A 26,664-nucleotide genomic window follows, 5' to 3' on the forward strand; every position below is an offset into this window, starting at 1 on the left:
AGTCCCCTAATGTGAGACCCCAGGGTCTACTTATGCCTCTATCTATACCCAAGAAACCATGGACCCACTTATCCATGGATTTCATTGTAGACCTTCCTCTTTCTGATGGCCAGACAGTGATATTGACTGTGACGGATAGGTTCTCTAAAATGGCGCACTTTATTCCGCTTAAGAAGCTTCCTTCTGCGGTTCAGTTGGCTCAGGTGCGGCCCCTTCTTATGCTCCGGGTGATAGGGTGTGGTTGTCCTCCAGGAATCTCCGTCTCAAGGTTCCCTCGATGAAGTTTGCTCCCCGGTTTCTTGGCCCCTACAAGGTGTTGCGTAGGGTTAACCCCGTTTCCTACTCCTTGGACTTGCCTCCTTCCATGCGTATTCCGAACACGTTTCACACCTTCCTTTTGAAGCCCTTACTGTGTAACCGGTTCTCTCTTCCCCTCGGACGGCCCGTTTCCCCTCGCGCTGTCTCTGGTGACGTGTACGAGGTGGCTGCCCACCTCGACTCTCGTGTTTCTAGGGGTGGGTTGCAATATCTGGTGGATTGGAAGGGGTACGGCCCCGAGGAGTGGTCTTGGGTTTCGGTCTCTGATTTGCATGCTCCCTCTCTGGTCCGCTCCTTTCATGCCCGGTTTCCTCTGAAGCCTTCTGCTTCCCGCCCTCTGGGCGGTCTTCAAGGGGGGGGGTAATGTCAGGATCCCGCGGGCGGCTGCGAGGGGAGGCTGCAGTCCGCTCGCGGCACTCACCCTCCAGCCGTCCGCGGGTCCTTTCCCGGCATACGCTAGCTGGGCGGCATCCTCACAGCCTCCTCTCCGTCCCCCAGCGGCAGCATGCATGACGCTGAACGCTGGGGGACCGCCCACTCTTGTACACGCCGCGTTTAGCCACCTGACCCGGCGTTAAAGGCACAGTGCCTCAATCACAGTGGGAGGTATACATATCTCCCACGTGTGATTACTAATTCTGATTGGAAATTATCCAATCAGAATTAATCTAATGGTTTAAATACTTACCTTTCCTGTTCCTCCCTGCCCTGTTGTGGTATTTGCTTGCTAGTATTGCTACTGAACTTGTGTTTCTGGTTACGTACTCTCTGGTTTGTTATACTGACTTTGTGACTTTCTCCTACCCTTTGACCTTGGCTTGTTTCTCGTTATTCTGTCTTCTGGTTCCCCTTACTCGGCTTGTCTCCTGACTATTCTTTGTGTGCTTAGCCCGGCCACTCTAAGGTCCGGTACTGCACCTTTTCTGTGTGTGTGTGTGTGTTAGCGTGTTGGGTTCCCCAAATCGTGACATCTTAAGCCTGAGTTAGACCTGGCATTACAGGACTCAGCACAGGAATGCTAATAGACTATTTAGGAATTCCGGACACTTCATCGTCAAAAGGGGAGGCAGGGAGTGGCACCAAGTGGATCCTGCGTAAGAAGTCAAACATCCTTACAGTAGGTGGGAGGGTGCCAGGGCACTCCTTGCACCATAACCACTAGTACTAGCTGGGCCAGATTAACATATGGGCAGACTGATGGAACTCCAGCTCAATAGCCCATGCCCAAAATAAGTAAAAAAAAAAATGGCATTTTATCCTACACTACTCCTCAGCAGTACTTATGTGGTGATATGGTAAGCCAAGATGTTGGTGACTAAAATTGTATGTACTTATTTTCTAGTGAGAGTGTGGGTGTCTGCATGAATTTGTGAATGTATTTTTGTGAATGTATGAACTACGAGTTTGTTAGTGTTTGTTAATCTGTGAGTGTTTTTTAACTTGTTTGTGAATATGTGAGTCTGAATATGTAAAGTGTGTGTGAGTCCGTGAGTGTGTTAACCTGTGCCTGTGAATCTGATTGTGTTAATCTGAATATGTGAGTGCGTGTTAATTTGTGTGTGTGTGTGTGAATCTGTATGCCTGTGAGTCTGAATCTACAAGTGTAAATCTGTGAGTATCTTAACCTGTTGGGTATATAAGGAAAATAAAAACTATTCTAACGCCTATAACCAGGAGTAGATACATATGGACTGGTAAAGTGGTGTATTAAAGCGGCAGTGTCATGCCGAACTTACCTTTCCCAAATCGATTTTTCTTATCGCCTTCTGTCAGGATCTGTCCTTCATTTCTTCCTGTCTGCTCTAGTTTTCTTTAAAATCATAAGATAAAGTAGGGACTGTTTGTCTTATGGAGGTTTTTCTACGTCTGACCAGCTATGACCAGCGGAGGAGCAAAGTGTGCTTAATTCCCGGTGGTCAGAGCAATTTTCCCACAATTCCCACCTTTCCTACGTGTTCCCGCAAGAGTAAAAACAATTGCTAAAAATCAAAAGCAAAAAAGACTAAATAATGTGGAGTTGATAAATATGTGTACCAATAAATGTCCAATAAATCATGAAGGTTAATATCCAGAAAGTCCACTTTGGGCTAGATATTGTAATTTCCTTACCAATTCACCTAACTTTACTTTTTTAATGAATAGGCTTTTTAGCATACTAGCCTAGATTTTTTGGTATAAAAATTAATGGGGCTTTAGACAAGTTTATTACTATTAATACAAAAAAACTACTCCTGGGTAGGGGACCTGTATTCTGTCAGGGGCATGGAAGTGGCTTGGAATGGGCGCAAACATAAGATTTGCTGGTCTTGGCACCACATGGCCTCTCTACAACTCTTACACCATTCTTTCCTTTATAGCAACACCTTTCTCCTTGATAGAGGATTACCATCTTAGGGAAACTTACAACAGGGTTCCAGTAAAATTATAATTTTCTCAACAGTCCTCAGGGAAACGGGCTGAATCAACAACCTATTCACATGCAAACTAATTATATCCTTGAATATTCTATTTTTGCAACAACAACAAAAAAACAGGTCTTTAAAATATATATATATATTTTAAAGACCTGTTTTTTGCTTTAACTAAAAGCAATGTCTTATCAGATTCTAAATATATATATATATATATATATATATATATTTAGAATCTGATAAGACATTGCTTTTAGTTAGAGCATTCCACATATTTATTGTCCTTACTGTAAAGAACCCTGTTATCTTCTGTGAGCAAAAACGCCAAGTCAGCTCTTTGTACAGTACAATACCATACTAGGAAAACATGGGATAAGTTGAGTTGTTTGTTGATAAATAAAATTTTAAATGGAAACAGTTTGATTTTATATTAGAAGCGTTAAACCTTATTTTAACAACTATTTATTGTTTCTAGACAGTTTTTATTTGATAAATGGTTATAGCATTAGATACCAAGCTTGCACCCACCTATGCTAATTTATTTAAGTTCTTCTGGAGGAATTGCTTATTTTTGGAGGACATAACTAGGGTGGTAGCTTGGTGATTTATCGCTGTTATATTGACAATGTTTTTTATTTGAAAAGGGAGTTAGCAAGACTGGTTATCCTACTCATCTCAATTAAATAGGAATGTTTGGGGAATTAACCCCTTAAGGACCAAACCTCTGGAATAAAAGGGAATCATGACATGTCACACATGTCATGTGTCCTTAAGGGGTTAAACTGAACCCTGAATATAATTTTACAGAGGTACATTTTTTGTGATTTAAAGATTTTTAGACAATGTGGTGCAAAAAAAATTCATGTATTTTAAATATGTAGATATCAACAGTTACATTGCTATGGATAACTGTCATTACGCTCTGTGGCTTATCAATGCACCAAGGGGACAATTTATGTGAATTACTAGAAATTGTACAGGAAAAGCAGTTTATGTGAAACAAGCAAAAAAAAAATGTAAATAAAAAACAATTTGTGGGTAAGGGATATGATGGGAATAATCTGTATTATACAATAGAATCGGTGAAACAATAAAAATAGAAGGTCTGTTAGAATATTAAAATAAAGATAGTTGGATCCATTAAGGAAGAATACCATTTATTTGTGATTTTAATGGAAATTGGAAAAATATAAATATTATTTGTAAGTATTGGAGTAAACTACAGGAAGATTTAGTTTTAAAATTAATGCTTAAATAAGATGAGAATTGTCTACCGAGCCGTAAGAAACACGAAGAGTTATTTAGCAAAAAACTAGATTTAAGAGCAATATCTCTAAATCAAGTACAGGGAAGGTTTTTTTTAAATTGAAGTGAAGGATGTTATGGTTCTGGTCAATACATAATGTATAAGAATACAAATTGCCATAGGCGTGCGCAGCCTATTGCATTAGGGTGTGCACCCTAAAGCACATACACACACACATACATACACTGCTGTGTGTGTGTGTGTGTGCTGTTAGTGTGCTGTGTGAGGGTGGTGTGTGTAAGGGTGCTGCTGTGTGTGTGTATGTGTGAGGGTGCTGGTAGTGTGCTATGTGGGTGACGGTGTTTGTGAGGGTGCTGTTTGTGTGTGAGGGTGTTTGTGTGTGTTTGTTAGGGTCCTGTTAGTGTTCTGTGTGTGTGAGGGTGCTGTTTGTGTGATGTGTGTGTGATGGTGCTGTGTGTGTCGTGTATTTCTGAGGGTGTTGTCAGCAGGGCCGGACTGGGGATACAAAGCAGCCCTGGAAAAAAAAGTTATGCCAGCCCCATGTCATTGCGACATATATTGCCGTATGTAATATGTAAGGCTATATCTTACCACCCCAGATGACAGATGTCTAATATAAAATATTGGTCCTTTCAGAGTAAAACATTTAATTATACAGTAAGCATACTCACATGCAGACACAGACAATCTCACTGACACACGCAAGCTCATTGATACACAGCCTCATAGACAAACAATCTCACTGATATACATCATTGACATAATAACACAAGCTCACTCAGTCGCAGGCACACACATGCAAGCAAGCTCACTCACTAGCAGACGCGCACACACACACACACAGCTTAATCTAGTGGTACTGGTATCTATAGCATGTCTCTACAGGTTTTCAACGTAAACACTGACTTTTCAGAGAAAAGGCAGTGTTGACATTGCTTCAAAGGGACACCGCTAGTGACAGTCACTCAGACGGTCACTAGAGGTGCTTCCTGTGTCATTGCACCTACATTCAGGGCCTCCACACTCTGGAGGCGCTGAACGTTCCCCATAGAGATACATTGATTCAATGCATCTCTATGAGGAGATGCTGATTGGTGTAGTGTTTTGCAGCCATCCTATGGCAAAGCATTGGATTGGCTGAAATCATCAAGCTTGATGATCTTAGCCATAGAGGTAGGGCCAGTCGAAGGGAGACCAGCACGCTACGTGGGGGAAAAAAAGGTGAGCAAAAACATTATTTTTAAAACACACATATACACCACGACAGACACAGAAACACACATATACCATGACACACACACACCATGAAACAGACAGAACCACACACACACCATGACACACACCCCAGGACGGGCAGACACACATCCCATGACAGACAGACAGACACACACACCATGACACAGACAGACACACACACCATACACACACCATGACAGACAGACACACACACCATGACACAGACACACACACACCATGACAGACAGACACACACACCATGATGGACAGACAGACACACACACACACCATGACGGACAGACAGACACACACACACCATGGCGGACAGACAGACACAGACACACCATGATGGACAGACAGACACACACACCATGACGGACAGACAGACACACACACCATGACGGACAGACAGACACACACACACCATGACGAACAGACAGACACACACACACCATGACGGACAGACAGACACACACACACACACCATGACGGACAGACAGACACACACACCATGACGGACAGACAGACACACACACCATGACAGACAGACACACACACACCATGACGGACAGACACACACACCATGACGGACAGAAGGACACACACACACACCATGACGGACAGACACACACACCATGACGGACAGACAGACACACACACACCATGACGGACAGACACACACACACACACCATGATGGACAGACAGACACACACACACACACCATGACGGACAGACAGACACACACACACACACACCATGACGGACAGACAGACACACACACACACCATGATGGACAGACAGACACACACACACCATGACGGACAGACACACACACACATACACACCATGACGGACAGACACACACACCATGACGGACAGGCAAACACACCATGATGGACAGACATACACACACACACCATGACGGACAGACAGACACACACACACACACCATGACGGACAGACAGACACACACACACCATGACGGACAGACAGACACACACACCATGACACAGACAGACACACACACACCAGACAGACACACACACACACACACCATGACAGACAGACACACACACCATACAGACACCATGACAGACAGACAGACCATAACAGACAGACAGACCATTACACACATTACTCCTACCTGGCTGCCAGGGGGCTGTGCAGTGCAGACTGCTGACTGTGCTGGTGGCCGCTGGGGGACTTGTGCTGGAGTCTGGCGGCCGCTGGGGGAGGTCTGCTGGCGGCCGCATGTGAAGCTGTGCTGTTCTGGCTCTGCTCTCCCGCCTTCGCGCGCTGCTGAATGAGACCGCGGCCGGAATATGACGTCATATTCCAGCCGTGGTCTCATTAAGCTGCACGCTGGGGAGCAGAGCCAGTACAGCACAGCTTCACATGCGGCCGCCAGCAGACCTCCCCCAGCGGCCGCCAGCAGACCTTCCCCAGCGGCCGCCAGCAGACCCAGGTGTCTGCCCGGCCCCAGGTGCCGATGGCCCACCGGGAAATTTCCCGGTATCCCGGTGGGCCAGTCCGGCCCTGGTTGTTAGTGTGCTGTGTGTGAGGGTGTTGTGTGTTTGTAAAGGTGCTGTGTGTTTGTGAGGGTGCGGTTAGTGTACCCGGTATCCCGGTGGGCCAGTCCGGCCCTGGTTGTTAGTGTGCTGTGTGTGAGGGTGTTGTGTGTTTGTAAAGGTGCTGTGTGTTTGTGAGGGTGCGGTTAGTGTACTGTGTGTGTGAGGATGCTGTATGTGTACTGTGTGTGGGTGCTGTTTTGGTGCTGTGTGTGTGAAGGTGCTGTGTTTGTGCTTTTTGTGTGAGAGTGCTGTATGTCTGTAGGTGCTTTTTGTGTGTGGGTGCTGTATGTGTGTGTGTGCTCTGTATGTTTGGACAGATTGTGGAGGTGGGGGCAGAGTAGTAAATACCCCCCTTACCTTCTTACCTTATGTAGGGAGGGGGGATCCTTGCTGCCATGTGCCATCCCTGGTGGTCCAGTGGAGAGTGAACTCTAGCCTGTGGGGCTAGACTTAACTCTCGTGAGATCTGAGCGTTGCCGCGGCAATGCTCAGATCTCGCGAGAGGAACCTGGCGGAGCTGCTGTCTAGAGCTCCCCGGGTCCTCTCCTGCCTCCCTTCATGCTGCTGTGGGCCGGTGAGGTAGATCTTTGATCTCCCCGCCGGCCCATGGAGGCTTAGAGCAGAGCCGACACTCAGCGCCGGTTCTGCGTGAGCCGACAGAGGAGAATAAAGTCCTGGGGAATAAAGTGTGGGAACCAAGATTCCCACCCCCCAAAAAAAATAATATACACTCCAGTGTGTGTATGTATATGTGTGTGTGTGTGTGTGTATATATCTATATATATATATATATATTATATATACACACACACACACACACACTGACACGCATACTCAAACACACACACATACACTCACAGACACACTCACACTTATGCATTCATAGACACACACACATTCACAGACACACATATTCACATACACTGACACACATACACATTCACAGACACACATACACAGATACACTCACACACACACAGTCACAGACACACACACACACACATTCACAGACACACACACACATTCACAGACACACATTCACATACACAAACACAGTCACACACACACACACACGTTCACAGACACAAACACACACACATTCACAGACACACATTCACAAACACAGTCACAGACACACACACATACACATTCACACACACACACACATTATTATTTTTTTTAATAAAAAAATGTCCACCCAGCCTCCCTACCTGAAGTGCTGGCGTGGACTTGTCCCTGGGGTCCAGTGGGTCGGGCGGCTCTCTCCATATCAGCCGCGGCGAGGGAGCTGTGTGCTCTCTGCTTCCTCTCGCCGCACGGGCTGTCTGCTGTAGCTGGGAGCCGGAATATGACGTCATATTCCGGCTCCGGCATCAGCGAGCGGCGAGAGGAAGCAGAGAGCACACAGCTCCCTCGCCGCGGCTGATATGGAGAGAGCCGCCCGACCGGGGGGGTGTTGGGGTCCATCACCTCTTGCCCCCCTCCCCTCCATGACAGGGGGAGGAAGGGGGGCATTTGGGGCGCTGAGTGCCTGCAGGAACGGTGTTCCTGCTCAAAAAAAGTGCAGGAACTCTGTTCCTGCAGGACTCAATCCATAGGCGTGCCACGGGGATTAGGGTGTGCCCAGGCACACCCGGCACACGCCTATGCAAATTGCACAGATGTGCTCTATACTTAAGTGGTAAAAATTAAGCATCATTTAAAATTAAGGGCTAGTTGTCAATGAGTGTGTCATTGACAACTATCAGTAAATGTGCATGTCAGTGTGTATCAAATCAGTGAGTGTGTCTGTCAGTGTGTTAGTGACCTCTGTGTGTAACTGTGCTGGTATCTGTCAGTGAGTTTGTGTCTGTCAGTGAGTGTGACTGTTAGTGGGGTTACATATACATATAAACTATCGGGGCAAGCAAAAAATCCTGGATATGGCAGGATTTCACCAAGAACCAAATTTATTGATAAAACAATGAAATAGTGCCGTATAAACAGTATCCTGGGCAGAATGCCATATTAACAAGGTTTCCAATATTCTGCTCTGGTGGCACTCTCTCGGTTGTCAATAGTGACCAGATGCGTTTTGTCCTCTGAATAGGACTTTCTCAATGTTGCCAATTTGTAATCTTACATACACTGGTATCTTCAGCTAAGCTATGTTTTGGACTGCAATGCTCTTTAAGATGGCAATCACTATGTAAGATTGACAATAAAGGAAAAGGAGCCTTACCATATAAATACTATCTTAGTGTGTAATATTTGTACTTGTCTCTTTCTTTCAATAGTTTTGCGTTAGTATAAGTACCAGAAGTATTTTTTTTCTGTGAAAAACTCTTTCCAACTGTTTACAAAACTTGAAGCAACGCTCTGGATTTGATGTAATGGCAAGGTATCCTTCCTAAAGTGGTATGGTATAGGGAATCACAACTGCGAACTGGATGAGATAAGTTTAAAGTGTGAAGGATTGTAACTAGGAAGTGGATGACTTTACACCACAATTATGGACTTTTCAAAAACATTAGGACTTTTTAGGGTGCATTCAAATAGTGTACTTGGTGTTTTATCCAACTGAGGAAAATGATTTTGGTGAAAAATGATCATGATCTCTTGGAAGTTGAAGGGTTTCCATATTGTCTTTATTTATTTGTAGATGTTTACAGTGTTGAGACAATAGAACTATATGAAGGTGGTGGGCTACCTTGAAAGGTCCATGAGCATTTCCTACAACATCCAGGTGTGGCTCTTGGATATGGGAGTTCTATCCTGTAAACAAGGTGTACATAATATTTTAGCTCTCCAGCCTTGCTTATCTTGTGTGCAGTCATTTAACGGGACACACATGTGTGTTTGAGCTGCTATTGTTGTGTCACAAATCACCCAATTATTCTTTCTTTGTTTGAAATTAGAAAATGTATCCAATTCAGCTATGATTCTAAGATAGCTATTTTGGCATGATAATTCACAGTTTAGTGAATAACCTGATATATATTTTATCTCTAACGTTCCAATCAATGGTGCCAATATAAAATGCAGAGAGTCCTTTTTTTTCTTTTTTTTTAAGAATGCTCCTTTGAATATGGTCTACATTCTAAATGTAGATGCAGACTAGAAAATCATGGAGTACACATAAAACACTGCTTTATTTTGTTTATTTGCAATCACATTGAGAAACGCAAAGGTATTCTATCAGCAATGGGTGTGGTCCCATGTGTCTTAAAGCAAACACTGAACTCTAAACAAGATGAAAACAATGGCAGACAGTACTATTCCAAGCAACACAAAACTGCATGCATATACAGTAACACTGAACAAATTTCATATAGGTATATTGCTGTAAGGATCGCCTAACATGAAAATGTACAAAAAGGAGAAATAGGTATTTGCATTAATGAAAAATACATATTTTTTTGTCTACAAAGGAATTTCTAATACAAGAAAATAAATATTGCAACATAAGCCAAAAATAATTTATAATTGCTCTTTTCAATATATTTTCAATAGTTCTCTTTATATTAACAAATGGCACATCACTTTTATTTATTTATTTTTTCTTAAAAAACAAAGACAGGAGTAGTTTCTCCTGCGACATTCATATTGTTTTCTGCATCTGATGTGAAGTAGTATTGTTTCACTTGTTGAACGGAGAAAGTAAGTGGAATTTCCTTTAAAGAACAACCAGAGACTATTCATTGGCTGTAGTAACAGAAACCCCTAGACTGTAGAACCTAGTTATTCACTAATATAGTGATAATAATGAGATCACAAGTGCAAAACCTGGAGAGGATACAAACTATCAATGATTAAAGTGTGACTCATACAAAATAAAGAAACAAAATCAACCCCAAAATTTCATAGTTTTTAACAGTGTTTTAAAATGAAAAAGATGCAATATCTGTATATACACGAGGGGAAAAAAGTGCAAGAATCCACTGCAAATTACTAATTAGAAAAACATATATAAAATCATCACAATGTGATGATATAAAAAAAAAAAAATGTTTCTTGGTACTGTTTATTACTAAGGTCTCTTGCAGTCCACAAATGCTGGCCTTAATTCTGATACATTTTATATTTTCTTTCAAGTTACATGAAATTGATGTGTATTATACGTAATTGTGTTGTGTTCTACTAACTTTTTTTTTCATAACTGTCCCTTTTAAAATGATTTCCAGCTAATCCCAATAACATACCAGGATTCAGTGTGATAGGCCTGAGTTTGTAATCCCGTGCCATGCCATCCTGGGTTTGATCTCTAGTATCCAGAGTAACATCTTGGTAACCTGGTATCCTGGTAACATCAAATACAAATTCCCAATAGACCCAGTGCAAACCTAACTCAGGACATTGAGCATTTACAAGAGTGCTTCAACAGCGCATTGTGCATATGCAACCAGAATGATGCTCATATTTAGTGGATGGGGACAGCCCCCTTGCTGTGATGCACAATGCATCACTGAAATTGTCCACTGTGGCCCACCCCATCCCTTCCTGCATTCTAATCACTGTGGAACTACTTCAAATAAATGAAAACAAAGACAATATAAAACAATAATAACGTTGGATTTTTTTTTTTTTATAGTTTTTACATGTACACAGGGCTATGATTATTACACCTAGTATACTATAAGATAGTTCAATATCATTTTGTTATTATTCTTGTTTTAAATGGGCATTCTAGGTTGTAATTGAGACATGCTTTATGTTAGTAATGCATTGTTTTGATATACTATTCTTTGATAGTTTTCTGACTTTGCAGGGTGTTACAACCTGGATGGACCTGTTGTAGTTTTGTTATCAATTTTTATTTATCAAAGTTTTTAGGTGAAGTACAACTCACTGAAACATCAACTATATAGAAGGAGTAACCAGCAAGTAACTTTTTTAAAAAAAGATTACGGTGCATGATGGTGGGTTAAGATGCAGAATGCAGCAAGCTTTTTGTTTTTTTTGCAAAACTCTACAAAATTGAGCATACACCTAAATATTTAGGCCAAATCCTATGAAATAAATCATTTGCTGATGCCTTCAAATTCCTTTTGTAGATATATATATATACCTACTCTGTTTATTTTATGATAAAGCAAGCAAACAATCTACATAAAAAAGACCAAAAATATATATTTTGGTTATAGAACTTATCATATACGATTCCACCAAACAGATTAGAGCAACACCAGTCATTTATACACTTCTATGGAAAAAAGTAAGTTACTTGGCAATATGATTTAAATCATATTTTGAAAAAAATGGCCCTTGATGATCACCACAAAAAAAATCATTATCATATTTTCATTTTGCAGATCATTACATGGGGTTAAACATTCAATTAGATCTTTAAGAAAACAGTTAAATACAAAAATTTAAATATATACCAATTCCATCAATACATCTTTACAATTTTGTAGTAAGAATACTTTTTAAATGAATGAAAATTGACTCTTGGCTGAGTAGGGTGAATAATTATAAATTATATGTGAATATACGATTACATTTCACTGTATTCTTTATTAGTGCAATATACTTTTTCATGTCCCTCAATTAATTTTTATTTGTCTGCAAAAAAAATAGTTAAAAAAATATAATAATTCTGATGGCTACACCACATGTCAAATCTCGGTTGTTCTTTAAAGTAATTTCAAAATTCTACTGGTTTCCTGATTCGATAAGACAATTAACAGTAAAGCAGGTCATGAAGCTGTGGTTTGTGGGTAATTTTATGTTATCCATAGTTTAAACTGAAGCACACTGAAGCAAGAACAATGAAAATGCAGCATATTATTTGTATGAAACCTAACTAGTAATTGTATCTAAAGTCTACCAAGCATGTTAAGTTGAACTAGTCCTATTAACTGTATTTAACATTTTTGAACATACTATACTAACCTTTCACTGGCTCTCCCCTGTAGTGAAAAGGAGAGTTTATACTGAATTTCCAAAACTAATGAATTCTGGAAGTGACAATTTACCAGATGAGCTGTTTTCTGTTGTTAAATGGCTGATCACCATGTGTATTCATTTCATATACAACAATGATTTTGGAAACCACAATGTTATTGTAATGAGCAAAAACCCTGTAATGTTTAAGCATTGTTTGTGTTGTTATTTTTTTAAATGCATTATTCCATTATAAAATGCAGAAATGAAATATTATGTACAGTGCAATGCTGACCCTCTAAACAGCTCATACAAACGGTTCTCAAATTATTTTGAGAAAACCTGTTCAAAATGTTGTTTCAAATCAAACAGCAGGGGGTGCAGTCACTACATATATTACATTTCTATTAAAAACTTGGATTCTGATTATTGTGGTCTGTGAGCTCACGTGTTCCAAGTTACAGATAACGTTTTTTTTTTGTTAATTTTCTCCAAATAATTTCTAATGTCCAGTCAACTATCTCGATTTATATGTTTGTATTTTTACGTTGTAGAAGTATTCTTTGGCATCCTTAAAAATATATTTTTTTTTTTGTCTGACATATATCTGGCATAACTTTCTGGCTTTCGTGGAACATTTTAGGTAACAAGAGCTGCAGACGTGTTTTAATTATAAAGAAAAACATGTTTTCTTTTCATGTTGGAGAATATCTGACCTGTGTTTTCCCTGAGCTCACCTTGGGGTCACGCTAATAGATAAATCATCCAATGTAACAGTGACCATTTATAAGGACAGAATGAAAGATGTGTGTGCAAACTACACATGCTTGATTCATTGCTTGCCTGCACAATGGAGTATTAAGGCTTTAAAGGAACTGTTAAACTGTGATGTGGTATCTGATATCTGCCTATTGTCCCTATGATTTCACACAGTGATTTGTGCCACATCCTTGTAAAAACAGAACTGATCCACACTATTACCAGTGACTAATTTACTGAATTGCTGCCCTTGGAGCGGTATGGCTCCATTCAAAAGTTGTATACATGCCTTTCATATGTCTATATGCTGCCAAAAAAGGACATGTCTAACTGTCTTAACTGTCTTCTATATTAAACAATGATATAAATTATAGAAAAGTTACAGGTGTAGGGTAGGGATAACATTGTTATCCTTTAAGAAAACAGACTGGCTAGACAAAACTCTTCGGACATAATTTTTACAGATCTCCCAAAAATTGAAGTGCAAACAAGATAAAGACCTGAGACATATACATCTAAACATTTGAAACGAAAGAAGATACATCAAGTAATGAAGTTTGAAGCTGGTAGTTGGTGCTAGTCTTATGAGCTGAATAAGGGCACCTCACCTGTAATGACACAATGTTTTGAGATGTCATATAGATATCCACTTAAAGTTGGAAGCTCTGTTGTGGCTTAAGTTTAAGTTTTTCCATAAAAAGTTATCATTGTACTTTTGCACAATGGGGTCCATTATCTCTATGCAACTAGAGCTTGAAAACAAGCTAGCCTGATCAATATTTAACACCTAAATTGTGTGAGAGAGGAGTAGTCAATCACAATAAAGTGTTAAATGTATATGTAATAGGGATGTTCCCCATTCCTTGGAGTGAATAGGAAGCGCTATTGTAGGATTTGTTTTATGCAATTCATTAATGAAGTCACAGGTTAAGTACAGTGCAACCAACCCTGCATCTTGTCCTGTACGTAAGAGTCCAAGACTAAAACCACTGAGAAATATGAGAGAACCCAACACTGTCACATTGTCAGCAGATTAATTGTAAGAGTCGTGCATAATTTACACCAGAGTACCAGTGCATTGTCACAATTATAGCATTGAAAATTATTGTTTGTTATACCATATCTCCATAAATCACAAATATTGTGTCCATTCTAACTGTAGAATTGGGTATTGTATACCAAAGTAGGTAAATACTTACTAACCGGTTCTTTGGAACCACAGAAATACTTATCCTATTCAGATACCAAGTGCATTGACAATTTTTCCTGATTTGAGGAACCCATGTACAAGTTGATACGTAAGCCAAGCCAAGACAAGATCCTGTTTTCAATTGAAGAAAGCTCCCATCTTGATTACCACATTTGATTTGATCTCTGCCTATTCAGACAGGTAACGGCTGTATCATACCTTTTAAAATGACACAGTCAAGTGGAAATGGAACAGAAAAAGTTTTTTCAATGTTGTATGGTGTGACAACTATCAGTGATATAGAATCTCAACCTATTTTTCTTGGAACATGGGTGGCTTAAAATGTTTTCTTAAAAAAGTAATAATGCCTATTTTCCCTCTTGACTTTACAGCTGAGGTAAAGCCTAATTTATCCACCTGAGCAAATAAATCCAACCGGCTATTAGTGGGCTAGGCTAGGATACAATTCTCCAAAAGCCTTTTGCATCTACCATTTACAGATGCAGCAAATGTATTGATAAGGAGAGCCAAAACTGACCCGTATAGTGCTGCAAACATCTGCTGTTTATGCATCTGTATATGGCCAACCATGGACGGAAGATGATGAGGAGTTCATGAAAGGGAAATAAACTAAATCATACATACTTATTCAGTTTAATTCCCTATCTAAGTGCTTTCTTCAAATAAGCTTTTGTGCTTTATGCATTTTTGTCTTTTTTTTGGCTTATTTTACTACTAAGTTCTCCCACTTCCATAAACTTAAAGATCTTGGTAGCCTAGGTTTTATTTTTTAATCATGCAGTTGTCTCCCTCCCCCTCCCCAATATGTTTGCATAAAATAATGCCCATTGAACTGTAGAGGATACCCCTCCATGGATGAACTCTCATCATTGTTGACATCCTGTTCTGGAACAAGAAGTGCACGTCCCTTGATGTGCATGCTTGCATTAGTTGAAAAATGCATATCAACTACAAAGAGACCACTACAGTACAGATATCCAAGTTTGTGAGGCTTAAGATGTGTTGAGAAAAACAACATGTGTCTTATACATCTCCAAAAACACACATATCTATATGTATGTATATCTATCTATCTATCTATCTATATATATATATATATATATATATATATAGAGAGAGAGAGAGAGAGAGAGAGAGAGAGAGAGAGAGAGTTTTATTATGATGTTATATTATATACATATACCTTTTATATATATATATATATATATATATATTTATTTGCAATACATCCATATACACATACAGATTCTGTTACATACAAATGCATATATCAGGTATATGTATATAAATATATACACATGTACAACCACACAAACACTTCTAAAGACAGTAGACATACGTTTGAAATGGCAGTCATATCTTGGTCTTAGGCCTCCAAAAACCATAACAGTTTATTTCTCTGGAGAATTAGGATGCCAAAATGCTCATTCTGACAATGTCATCATTTGATGACTCAAACTGGTTAAGCTGCACTCTCTGTTGACTGGAATCCTCTTCGGAATCTGTAATTTCTGCATCTGAATAGTAGCCATCAGTCTCATTGTCCAAGTGGGAGCTTACCAATGGTGGTTCACTGACCAGTAGCCCATCTGCCATTTCTGTGCTTTCAACTGGCCTTTCCATACTCTTTCTACCACCCTTTTGGAATTTTAACCTCATTGCGCTTTTTGCACAACCAAGTAAGTCAGGCACTTTGACAAGAGAATTACAGTCAGGCTGAATAGATTTCAGTGTAGTTTCCCCACTGCTCATTGGACTGTGTTCTGGTAAGTCACGGGAGCCATTTGCTGTTGCTGTAGGTGAATGCACAGTACCCTTTTTAAAGGTTTTTCTTTCACCATGTCCTTTCTGGTCTGTTTTGGAAAGTCCTTTACCAGTTTTGCTATTTTTGGAATTCTGGTTACTAGGCTTTTCAGTCTGATCTGACACATACTTCAGATCATCCAACTGAGCCAGGGCCTCCTCATTATTTTTCAATATTGAGCATTGGCTGTTTTTTGGCAGCTTTTTCTTACCATTCATCTTTGTTTTGCTTCTCACTTTCTTCACTGTCTCAGTATGTTTGAAAGGAGATTTTAGTGAGTTATCAATCATTAAGCTTAATAATGTTTCTTCATCTTGTAGCAGCTCTTCAGAAAGAAGGCCAGGAGCATTATCCTCATGGTGCCCATTGTTCAAAGCCCACTGACTCATTGTCAAGTTCTCAGTAGTAATTTGAACTGGTTGAGCCAACCAGCTGCTGAAAAAAGTTCCAGCTATTGGACAAGATGTGGACAAACCTGTAAGGATAAAAAATAAACAACAAATATTTTATATACTGCTGATGTTATATTGCTGGCATTCATTTATCTATGCAAAAGCAGGGTCCTTAGAATAAGATGAATATGAGAACATAAAAGGTCCATTGGGAAATTTCAATGTAGTTACTTGCCAGATGTGGCAACCAAATGGGTATAATCAGCTCTCCTGAGAACTTGGTAAGTTTTATAATATATAATTAAGTAAATCACATGCATTCAGACATGGCAGTTAACAATAATTATAAGTTAAAACAAGTGTATAATAGTGAGTTAGCCTCAAGCTGTGTGACCCACATTCTCTGCTCATTCACCTTGCAACGTGCATAAAAACCCCAGACTGTATGACAAATGCAATGCATTACTGAATACAGATTTGCCTGATATATAAAAATATTGCATGTAATTACTTATTTAGGCATATGTTGCCATGTCCTACCATTTTACTAAAATTTCTGGAAATAAATCATTAAAATATATAGTAGCAGTCAAAAAATGATCTGTATTGCATATTCATATGTTTAAAGTGTCATTATTTTATTAGATAATTAGCCATAAGAGACTCTTGGACCAACAGATGATTAAGGAATGCGCAGTCCCCTAGCCCAAATAATGTTCTAAAGTCCTCTATATCTATTAGAAAAACTCCTATTCAACCCAACAGCTCAGTCCCTTAATGCTCAACACAGTCTTGGCCTTCACAGAAACCCTCAAACCAAATCCCTGGTCACAAAAAAATAATTACTCCACACACTTATTGGTTTGGGATAGCTTTCTGGCCCTAATTGGTATCACCGCAGATCCATAACTCCACTGTCCTCCACTTCACATTAAGTGTTTTACTGACTTATTCAAGTTTTGAGTGGAATCTTTTGATGCCAACTGGTCTCTTTTTCAAGTCATGGGATTTGCATTGTAAAGTGCCCTATCAGTATTAGCAGTAGATAAACAAATTCACTGCACTCCTCTTGGCATGTAGTGGTTTGTTGAGTTATTCAAGCTGTGAGTGGCATAGTTTTGACACCAACTGGTGTTTATTTCAAGGAATTTGCATTGTAAAGGGCCTTTCACAGGGTTCAGTCTAGTTTTATGCACTGCCCTTTTCCCCCCGCATTGGAAACCCGTTTGGGTCTCCTTGTCTTTCCTAAGGGCCTTATACATTTATAAAGCTAGCAGAACTGTAGCAAAGCAACCATTACTAAACATGCAGAATAATGCTTTCTGAGTTACTAAACAAATAAACTGGACAGATTAAGAGTTAATACACAGTAACAATAATGTGTACAATACTGAATAAGGTGCTGTTTTCTTGAAACTTAAACATTAATTCCAATGTGTTTAAAAACAAACATTCTCTCTGGCAGAAAAGTCTCATTTTAGCCCCATGAAAATTCCACAGGGGAAAAAAAATCAACACTTTATGTGTAAACGTACTTCTCCAAAATCAAAATACGTTGAAGAAGTACATTCACAAGAAACGTATTGGTTTCAGACTTGTAAAATACTAGAAAATACAGTATGATTAATGGATGGTTTATTTAACCATTAGCATTTCCATACTTTTTATGCTAATGCATACTTAGATTATTATTATTTTTTACCAAGCAAGGCAAGTACCACAAGAGAACAAGTGAAAGGCATGAGTGATCATACAGTAGTTAATGCATCACAAACGTCAATGGGAGAACTGCAAGTTAGTTATCAGAGTTAGGTTTACCATAATGAGGTAAAAATGCTCTGCTGTGTTGTAGCTAGCGGAACAAACCTATAGTTAAAGGAAAACTATAGTATAAGGAATACAGATATTTATTCCACACGCTAGAGTGTCCCTGCCCCCCCCTTTTCAGCCCCTCCCTCCCCCAGTCAATGCAATAAAAAAATATAAAAATAAAGACAATTGTATATTTAGTTTTTAAAAAGACAATACAACATTTCAATCTATGCAATTCCCTAAAACATAACATTTTTATTTTGTTATCTTTTTGTATCTCATATCCAGAGGCAGCTCTCTAATTAGGCGGTTCAGGAAGGACTGTGTCGGGTCCTCGGTCAGTGTCCCCCGACACGGTCAGCCTCTTCATGCATCCACACTCACATTATCCACTCCTAATCCTGTTAATCTCACCCCCTCCAAACTCACCTGCCCTCACTCTGTAACACTCACCCTGTAACATTAATCCTGTCACACTCGTCCCTTCTACCATGCCACAATTGCCCTGACACACTGACCTCCACTAGCCCTGTCACACTTCCTCATAAAACCATGTCATACTCCCTCTCCCTCATTCTCTCTCACAACCCCCACTACACCCTGTCCCATTTACCCCCTTTGCCCTGTCACGCTCTCCCTGCCATGGATACCCATTTACTTACCTTGTCACAGTCACCAGCTGAAGACATTCATCATTCACACACATAGTCAGGAAACGTAGATAAACACAATGCACAAAGGCCACAGGCAGACCCCCATACACACTACACACTTCAAGAAGCTACTCCATACACATACGGTCCCAGACAAAAATGCAAACATGCTGACAGAGACATACATTCACACACACACACACACACACACAAGGATACTCTCTGTCAGACACACTCTCAGGCACATACAGAGGTAGACATCAATGTGTACATGTGTGCATGTATTGCAACTCAATTTTTTTCACTTTGGTGTTAGTGGGGCCTCATGTTTGAGTTTTGCTTAAGGCCTCATAAAGTCTAGAGCTGCCTCTGCTCATATCACTACAGGCTAAAATGTATAAGACACCAGAAAAAAGTGCAAGCGAGCAAGAAAAAAAAAATCTACATAATTGAATAACTTTTGCAGACTATGGCTTTGGCACTCAGTTGTAATAAGAATGAAGTCCTGTATATTCTGCTTGATTTAGGCATAAATATGTTATTTTGAGCTTAAAAGGCTAAAAAGCAATTGGTTGCAAATTGCAATGTTAATTTATTTGTATGTTTCCTTATGACTTTGACTCAAAATGAATCTTCTTTGAATGACAAAAATGAACTGTGTAAAAATGTTTACTCTTTGTCATATTTTCGTGCCACTGGATTTATTATTATTCCCCACAGAACTCAAATTAGCCACGCACGAACCTATTGATGGCTTGACATTTGCTTGAAATTGTGTGGGAGAAGTGTGCTTTACAATAATTGTACCATGCAGGAAAGTGCTTTGTCAAGTGATTGACACATGTGTATCTAGCATCATTTGAATGCATTTCTTGGAATGCATTACAAGCATCATTAAAGTATAATAAAGTACATTTCAAAGTACTTTAGCATAATGTCATGCTAAAATTATAAGAGTAAAAATATAAGAAAAGCCTATATTAGAGTTTTAATTTTTTTTAGCAGGGAGTGTAATGTAAAATTAACAATAAAAATAAAAGCAACAATATCCAGACAAAAAACAAAACACTGTAATGAGATGACCAAATGTTCTTTTTAGAACGTGGATATTAGTTCGACTGTTCACTGTAATGATATTAAACATATAAAATGTGAGTAAACATAGAACATACGGTTTAATATCAGGTTGGAAGAATGGAAAGGGTGGGTGTGCAAATCAGGTATTTTAGTTCGGTTGTGATGCACTTTTGGTACAGTGTCACCATACATCTCAAATTAATCACATCAATCTCTGGATAAAAAAGTAGGCACTGTGGAGCGATTTTAAAGTCTAAAATGTATGAAATGTAGATCCTACAAATCCCTCCTAAAATGTACTTACCAAGTTGGCCCAAAACAGACCCATTCCCTGTTTTAATGTTGTCTTTTGTCTCAGGACTGCTCTTCTTGCTATCTCTTCCTTTTCTTTTAGGTTCAGTCTTTTTACCCTTTGTCTTTTTCCTGGATTTTTCTGTTGAAACAAAGCCAATAAATGGTGTTATCAAATGAAAAACCAACCACTTCATAGGTTACATTCATTGAGATCATAACAGGATTAGGGATCGACCGATATTGATTTTTTAGAGCCGATACCAACATCAATAATCTGTGAACTTTCAAGCCGATAGCCGATAACGTACCGATATTCTGTACATTTACCATTTTGAAAAAATAAACTATTTCTAAAGGTAAATGCACAAAATATACATGCCAAATGTAGTGGATGCAGTGTGTTTAGACAGGGGGACTGTGTGTGTTTGTGTAGTGTGTGTGTAGTGGATGCAGTTTGTATTTGTGTTGTGTGTATATAATGAATGCAGTGTGTGCCTTAGTAGTGTATATAGTGAATGCAGTGAGTGTTTGTGTAGTGTGCATATATAGTGAATGCAGAGTGTGTGTGTTTGTGTAGTGTGCGTAAAGTGAATGCAGTGTGTTTGTGTAGTGTGTATATAATGAATGCAGAGTGTGTGTGTGTTTGTGTAGTGTGTATAGTGAATGCAGTATGTTTGTGTAGTGTGTGTATAATGAATGCAGAGTGTGTGTGTTTGTGTAGTGTGTATAGTGAATGCAGTGTGTTTGTGTAGTGTGTATGTATATATAATGCAGAGTGTGTGTGTTTCTGTAGGTATGTAATGTGTGTAAAATGGGGGGGAAGAGGCGGGCATTTTTTTTTAATATTTAAATTATTATTATTTTCTTTTAGTTCCCCCCTCCCTGCTTCTTACTTGACCAGGGAGGGGGGAAATGGCATTCACTGGTGGTCCGGTGGCATGGCCTGCGCAGTGGGGGCCCACAGCAAGCTCTTACTTACCTTCCTAGCAGCTCCCTTCAGTTCCCCTGTCTAACTCTCGTGGCCTGCGTGCCACGCGGAGGATTGCCATGGTAACCCGTTCTGACGGCCGCGGGACCCGCAAGATTTATACAGGGGAGCTGAAGGGAAGGTAAGTCATGGGCCCGGCGGTCCTGGTATGTATTATCGGCATCTGTATAGGTCGATAACGATATTGGCGAAAATACAGATAATCGGTCAATCCCTAAACAGGATGCATACATTTATTTTATTAATTTAGAATTTGTTTAAGGAAACAAAACTATTTGCTACTGTGAATGGGAAAAACAGAAATTCATACATTTCAATGTGTCCCTAACAGAAGAACATTTTTCTGAAACGTTTCTGAAGTGAGCCTTCTATTGTCTTACATAAGCATAAAGATACATAAAGATTAAAAAAAAAAAAAAAACAAGAAAAGTATACAAGAGTAAAAATACATAATTATAAAGCCAAATATTTCTCTACCTGGTGTGATGGACTGGGCTATATTAAATGGTGGGAGGACAAAGGATTTTACAGGCTTGAAGACATAGCTTTTAAAACTGTACTTTGCTAAAATGAATATTGCCCTTCTTGCTTAAAACACATTTTTTACATGTGTTTCAGCAGTTTGATGTATTTTTTGTATGTTTTACAACACTTAAAGAGCTATATGGGGAAGGTAGACATAGCGGTAATTTTTTTTTTTAACAGAAAAAACTCTGCAACGCTTATAAGGAGAGAGAACAAGAAAAGAACTGTATTTAATTGTAGAATATTCTTTTCCATTTAGACTGACTATAGCTTAAGTCTACATATCTGCGACAAAGACCATATTTTTACTACTATAGATTACATTATAAAATAGGATTGCAACCTAGCAGAGAGCAAGGGACATCTCTTATAATGTCTTGAAAAAGGCATAATGGCATGTAACCTGGAGTCACAGTATCACCTAGTGAGACGAGATAAGTACACCTACAGACTGAAAGTGGTGGATAGGTAATCAGATGGTTATCACATATGCCAATATGCCATATTTGGTACACTTTCTAACGTGTTTCCCGAGTGCAGACAAGAACCCACAAAAGGGACAGCAGGATAGCACTGGTAACTGTGTACTATAAGTGGGTAACACCCAAATCACAGCTGGAGTGTAATCACAGGGGTGAGTATGAGCACTGCACCCCGACCCCCAATTTAAACTCTTGTTCAATAACTTTTTTATGTATTATATAAAGGTTTAGGGTTAAGAAATGATGCTACCAACATAGCCTGCCAATTAGTGGCCCATACTAACAGTTATTGTTAGTGAGAGACGTTGCGTTAAGTATAGAACCTTATCATTGGGTTTTGTTTTTTTTATTTGAAATGGGCTAATACAGTGCTCCAAATCGAAACCAAGGCTCAGCATCAACATTTCAAGCTTGCAAACAAAAACAGACAAACAAAAACAGAAAATGGCTTTTAATGCCGTAGCAAAATCTTGAATAACAATGCAATATTTGTGTGAATATATATATATATATATATATATATATATATATATATATATATATATATATATATATATATATAAAACATAAAATAAAAATACATCAGAAATTAGTAAAAAAAAAAGCTGGTTGAAAAAAAAGCGAAAAACCTTCGAAGTGAGAAAACCTGGTGGTTATAGAAGGGTGATGTGTAACAATAATGCACTCCTTGTAATATGAGCCAAATACCTGCAAAAACAGGAAAAAAGCCAAGGTGCAAGCAGTTATTCGAAAATCACAAGAATTGTTGGCATTTTTATTTTAAGTGCCCTAATTTTATAAAAACAATTGAAGCAGAACTGTTGGAACATAATTTTAAAACCTTTTCTTCATTTTATAAATTGTATTCATGTGAAATAAGAGAATGAAATGCTTATCTGTCTAAAAAACATACGGTGCAAAAAATGAAATCATGGTTGATCAAACACATAGCAAAAATATTTTATTCCTGCAGTGAAAAGTAGTATTGTTCCCTTAATTAAATAAGTATTACAAAGTTCCATGGATGTTCTAAAACAATGAAACAGGTCTTCATCAAAATACTTGATGAAACAATATAAATTACTTTGGATTCTTATTGCCAAGTGCAATAAAATGAAACACTTTCTTTGAAGATTTGCTATTTCAACCATGACTTTTGATATGAAGTGTAAATGAATCATACAAACCAACATTTTAAATGTATTTTGCCCTTGACTTACAACAGATTACTTTGTAAATTTATAAATATTTAAGTAATTTTGGTTCCACAAAATAAATGTTTGAACACACAACACATTTATGAACACATAAAAAAACCACACTGCATTGTATTTGGACACCTTTCATAAATTAAGTTGTTTGCTACTTCATACTCAGCATTTTTAAAAAAATAAAATGTCCACCTACAAACACTGGATATTAAATGCAGAATGCAGTTTCTGACACAGTTTAGATAATTCATGCTTCATCACCTTGAAGTCTAAAGGACATTAGAAAGCTAATTTCTTCATCGCATATTGCCCACTGTAAACTTTGGTGGTTTGCAGCTGCTTTCTCAAGGGTCATGATTGACCTCTAGTAGATTGACATCTCAATACTACCATACGATAGCATTCTAGGTGTTCATGTTCTTCCAAAATCAGTTTTAGTAGGAAAATGCGCTGTCCTCCCTTGAAGTTCCAATTGTGGTGGAAGGTTACTGAGTTGTACTGATACAGTGGCGGAACTACCGCCAGTGCAGCTGCACCAGGTCCTGCATGCCTTGAGGTGCCCCGTGCACTAGGGTTCACCCAATGGGTATTATTGCTAACAGGACCCTATTGGGCCCCCAGGCCATTTAAGAGCCTGACCAGGCCCCTCTGGTTTCTGCGATGCCTGGAGGTATCATCTGGGCAGGTCTCATCTGGGGCCCGGTTCTGCGGCCCTTTGGCTGCGCGACGAGGCCCATTGTAATATGTGCCGAGAGTGCTGGGAGGAAGTGACTAGTCCCCAGATGGTGATAGTGCTGCTGTAATGTATTTATTAGTTATCAATAAATAACAGCCAGCAGCAGTAAAACACATTACCTCTTTCCAGATAATACATATAAAAAATATTTATCCTCAGGACTCATTTTAGAATCAGTGGCTCTACTACATATAGTATATGATAATTGAGAAGAAAAACTAAATTATTCTATACCTTATATAGAATTAGAGAACTGCAAGTGAGTTAACATTACACGCCTACTAATTTAGTCCTGGCTAAAACGAAACAAATTACACCTTAAAGACAAACGGACAAAATAAAACACATTGTGAGTCCTAAAAAATTAGCAATGTATTAGAAGTATTTATAATCCATAAGGAAAACCAAAAAACAACAAACCTAAAACAAACAAATCTAAATCAAAGAAACAAATAAAAGAAGATATGGACATTTAAACATCCCACCTTATGGATGGATCTAACCCATAAAAGAACATCAGAGAAATTGTTCTGGTAAATATCAGTCTCAAAGGGCTAGATTCACAGAAAATGAATGATGCTGTCAAGCTTTGGGATATATTAATAATGAATTAAAAAAACATCTTTCTTTAAAGCCAAATGTACACGTTGTGATCAGGGCCGGATTAACATAGGGGCTGATAGAGCTGCAGCTCCAGGCCCAGGCGCAGGCCCATGGAATAGGCCCATTTATTTAAAAAAAAATAATATATATATATATTTTTTTTTTTACACACTACTCTTAGGTTTGCCCCCTGACTGGTAATTTAAGGCACATCCAGTATTTGAGGCTGCCGTGACGGTATTGCAGTAATACCGGCAATACAAATGCAAATATTTTTCTCAGTAGAAACGAAGATTACTCTGCAATACCAGCACCGACCAGTAGGGGTCACTTTGTATGGAGAGAGGCAGGGATAGGAAGCTACAGCATCTACCTGCCTCTCTCTACTCACTGATCTGCGGGGGAGCAGCAACACAGCACAGAGAGTCCAGACAGCAGCTCCCGGGCTGCAGAGACAGCCTCCAGCTCAGGTAAGTGAGTGATGGGGGGAAAGGCTGCAGGGGGACATAGGGACACTGAGACACTAGGGGACACTGGGAGACGTGGGGACACTGAGACACTTGGGGACACTGAGACACTAGGGGACACTGTGAGACATGGGGACGCTGAGACACATGGGGACACGGAGACACTAGGGACACAGTGTCCCCATGTCTCCCAGCCAGTGTCCCTAGTGTCTCAGTGTCCCCTTGGCTCGCAGTGTTCCCTAGTCTCTCAGTGTCCCCATGTCTCAGAGTGTCCCCAAATGTCTGTATCCCCATGTCTCACAGTGTCCCCGTGTCTCCCAGTGTCCCTGTCTCTCAGCCAGTGTCCCTAGTGTCCCCATGTCTCCCAGTGTCTGTGTACCCATGTCTCTGTGTCCCTAGTATCCCCAAATGTCTCAGTGTTCCCATGTCTATATCCACAAGTGCTCCCATGTCTCCCAGTGTCCCCAAGGGTCTGTGTCCCCATGCCTCCCAGCCATTGTCCCTAGTGTCTGTGTCCCCTAGTCTCCCAGTGTCTGTGTTTCCATGTCTCTCAGTGTCCCTAGTGTCTTATATAGTAGAGGGTTGGTCCTATGATAGGTGACAGCGCAGGGGATAACCCTAAATAGATAAATACAAGAGGAGAGAGAGGAGGCTGTCTCTAGATAGTGTGTAAGAAAATAATTAAAACAAATATATGGTTTAATAAAGAAATGCTAAAGACACACACAATGACTGACGAAGTTGCTAGTCACTACTGTCTCAGTAATGGATACCTGAGGCAGACACGGTGGCTGCAAACTAGACAAACTACGTGAAGGTGGGTACAAACGGGAAGACAATAGACAAAACGTAAATGGACAGAGACAGGGCAAGAACCACACTCCAATAGTAAATAGGTCCCCACAGCAGGAATGGTACAGTGCATACGATATTATTGCCCTATTCAGGTTAATTGGCAAGATCGTAAAGTATGGGTGCAGAG

At 39.5% G+C, this 26,664-nt stretch overlaps 1 protein-coding gene across 1 annotated transcript in view; it reads right to left on the reverse strand.

Moving 5' to 3' along the window:
* Nucleotides 1–15,925: 15,925 nt before the first annotated feature.
* Nucleotides 15,926–26,664, reverse strand: part of JADE2 (jade family PHD finger 2) — a 647,003-nt gene continuing 636,264 nt past the window's right edge. The window contains exons 11-12 of the mRNA XM_063447471.1: nucleotides 20,681–20,809; nucleotides 15,926–16,917 (exon numbers count right to left, since the gene is read on the reverse strand). Coding sequence (XP_063303541.1) covers nucleotides 16,046–16,917; nucleotides 20,681–20,809 — 1,001 coding nt within the window. The 3' untranslated portion in view covers nucleotides 15,926–16,045. The remainder of the gene's footprint in view (nucleotides 16,918–20,680; nucleotides 20,810–26,664) is intronic.

Source organism: Pelobates fuscus, chromosome 3 (assembly GCF_036172605.1).
Source record: "Pelobates fuscus isolate aPelFus1 chromosome 3, aPelFus1.pri, whole genome shotgun sequence".
Taxonomy (NCBI): domain Eukaryota; kingdom Metazoa; phylum Chordata; class Amphibia; order Anura; family Pelobatidae; genus Pelobates; species Pelobates fuscus.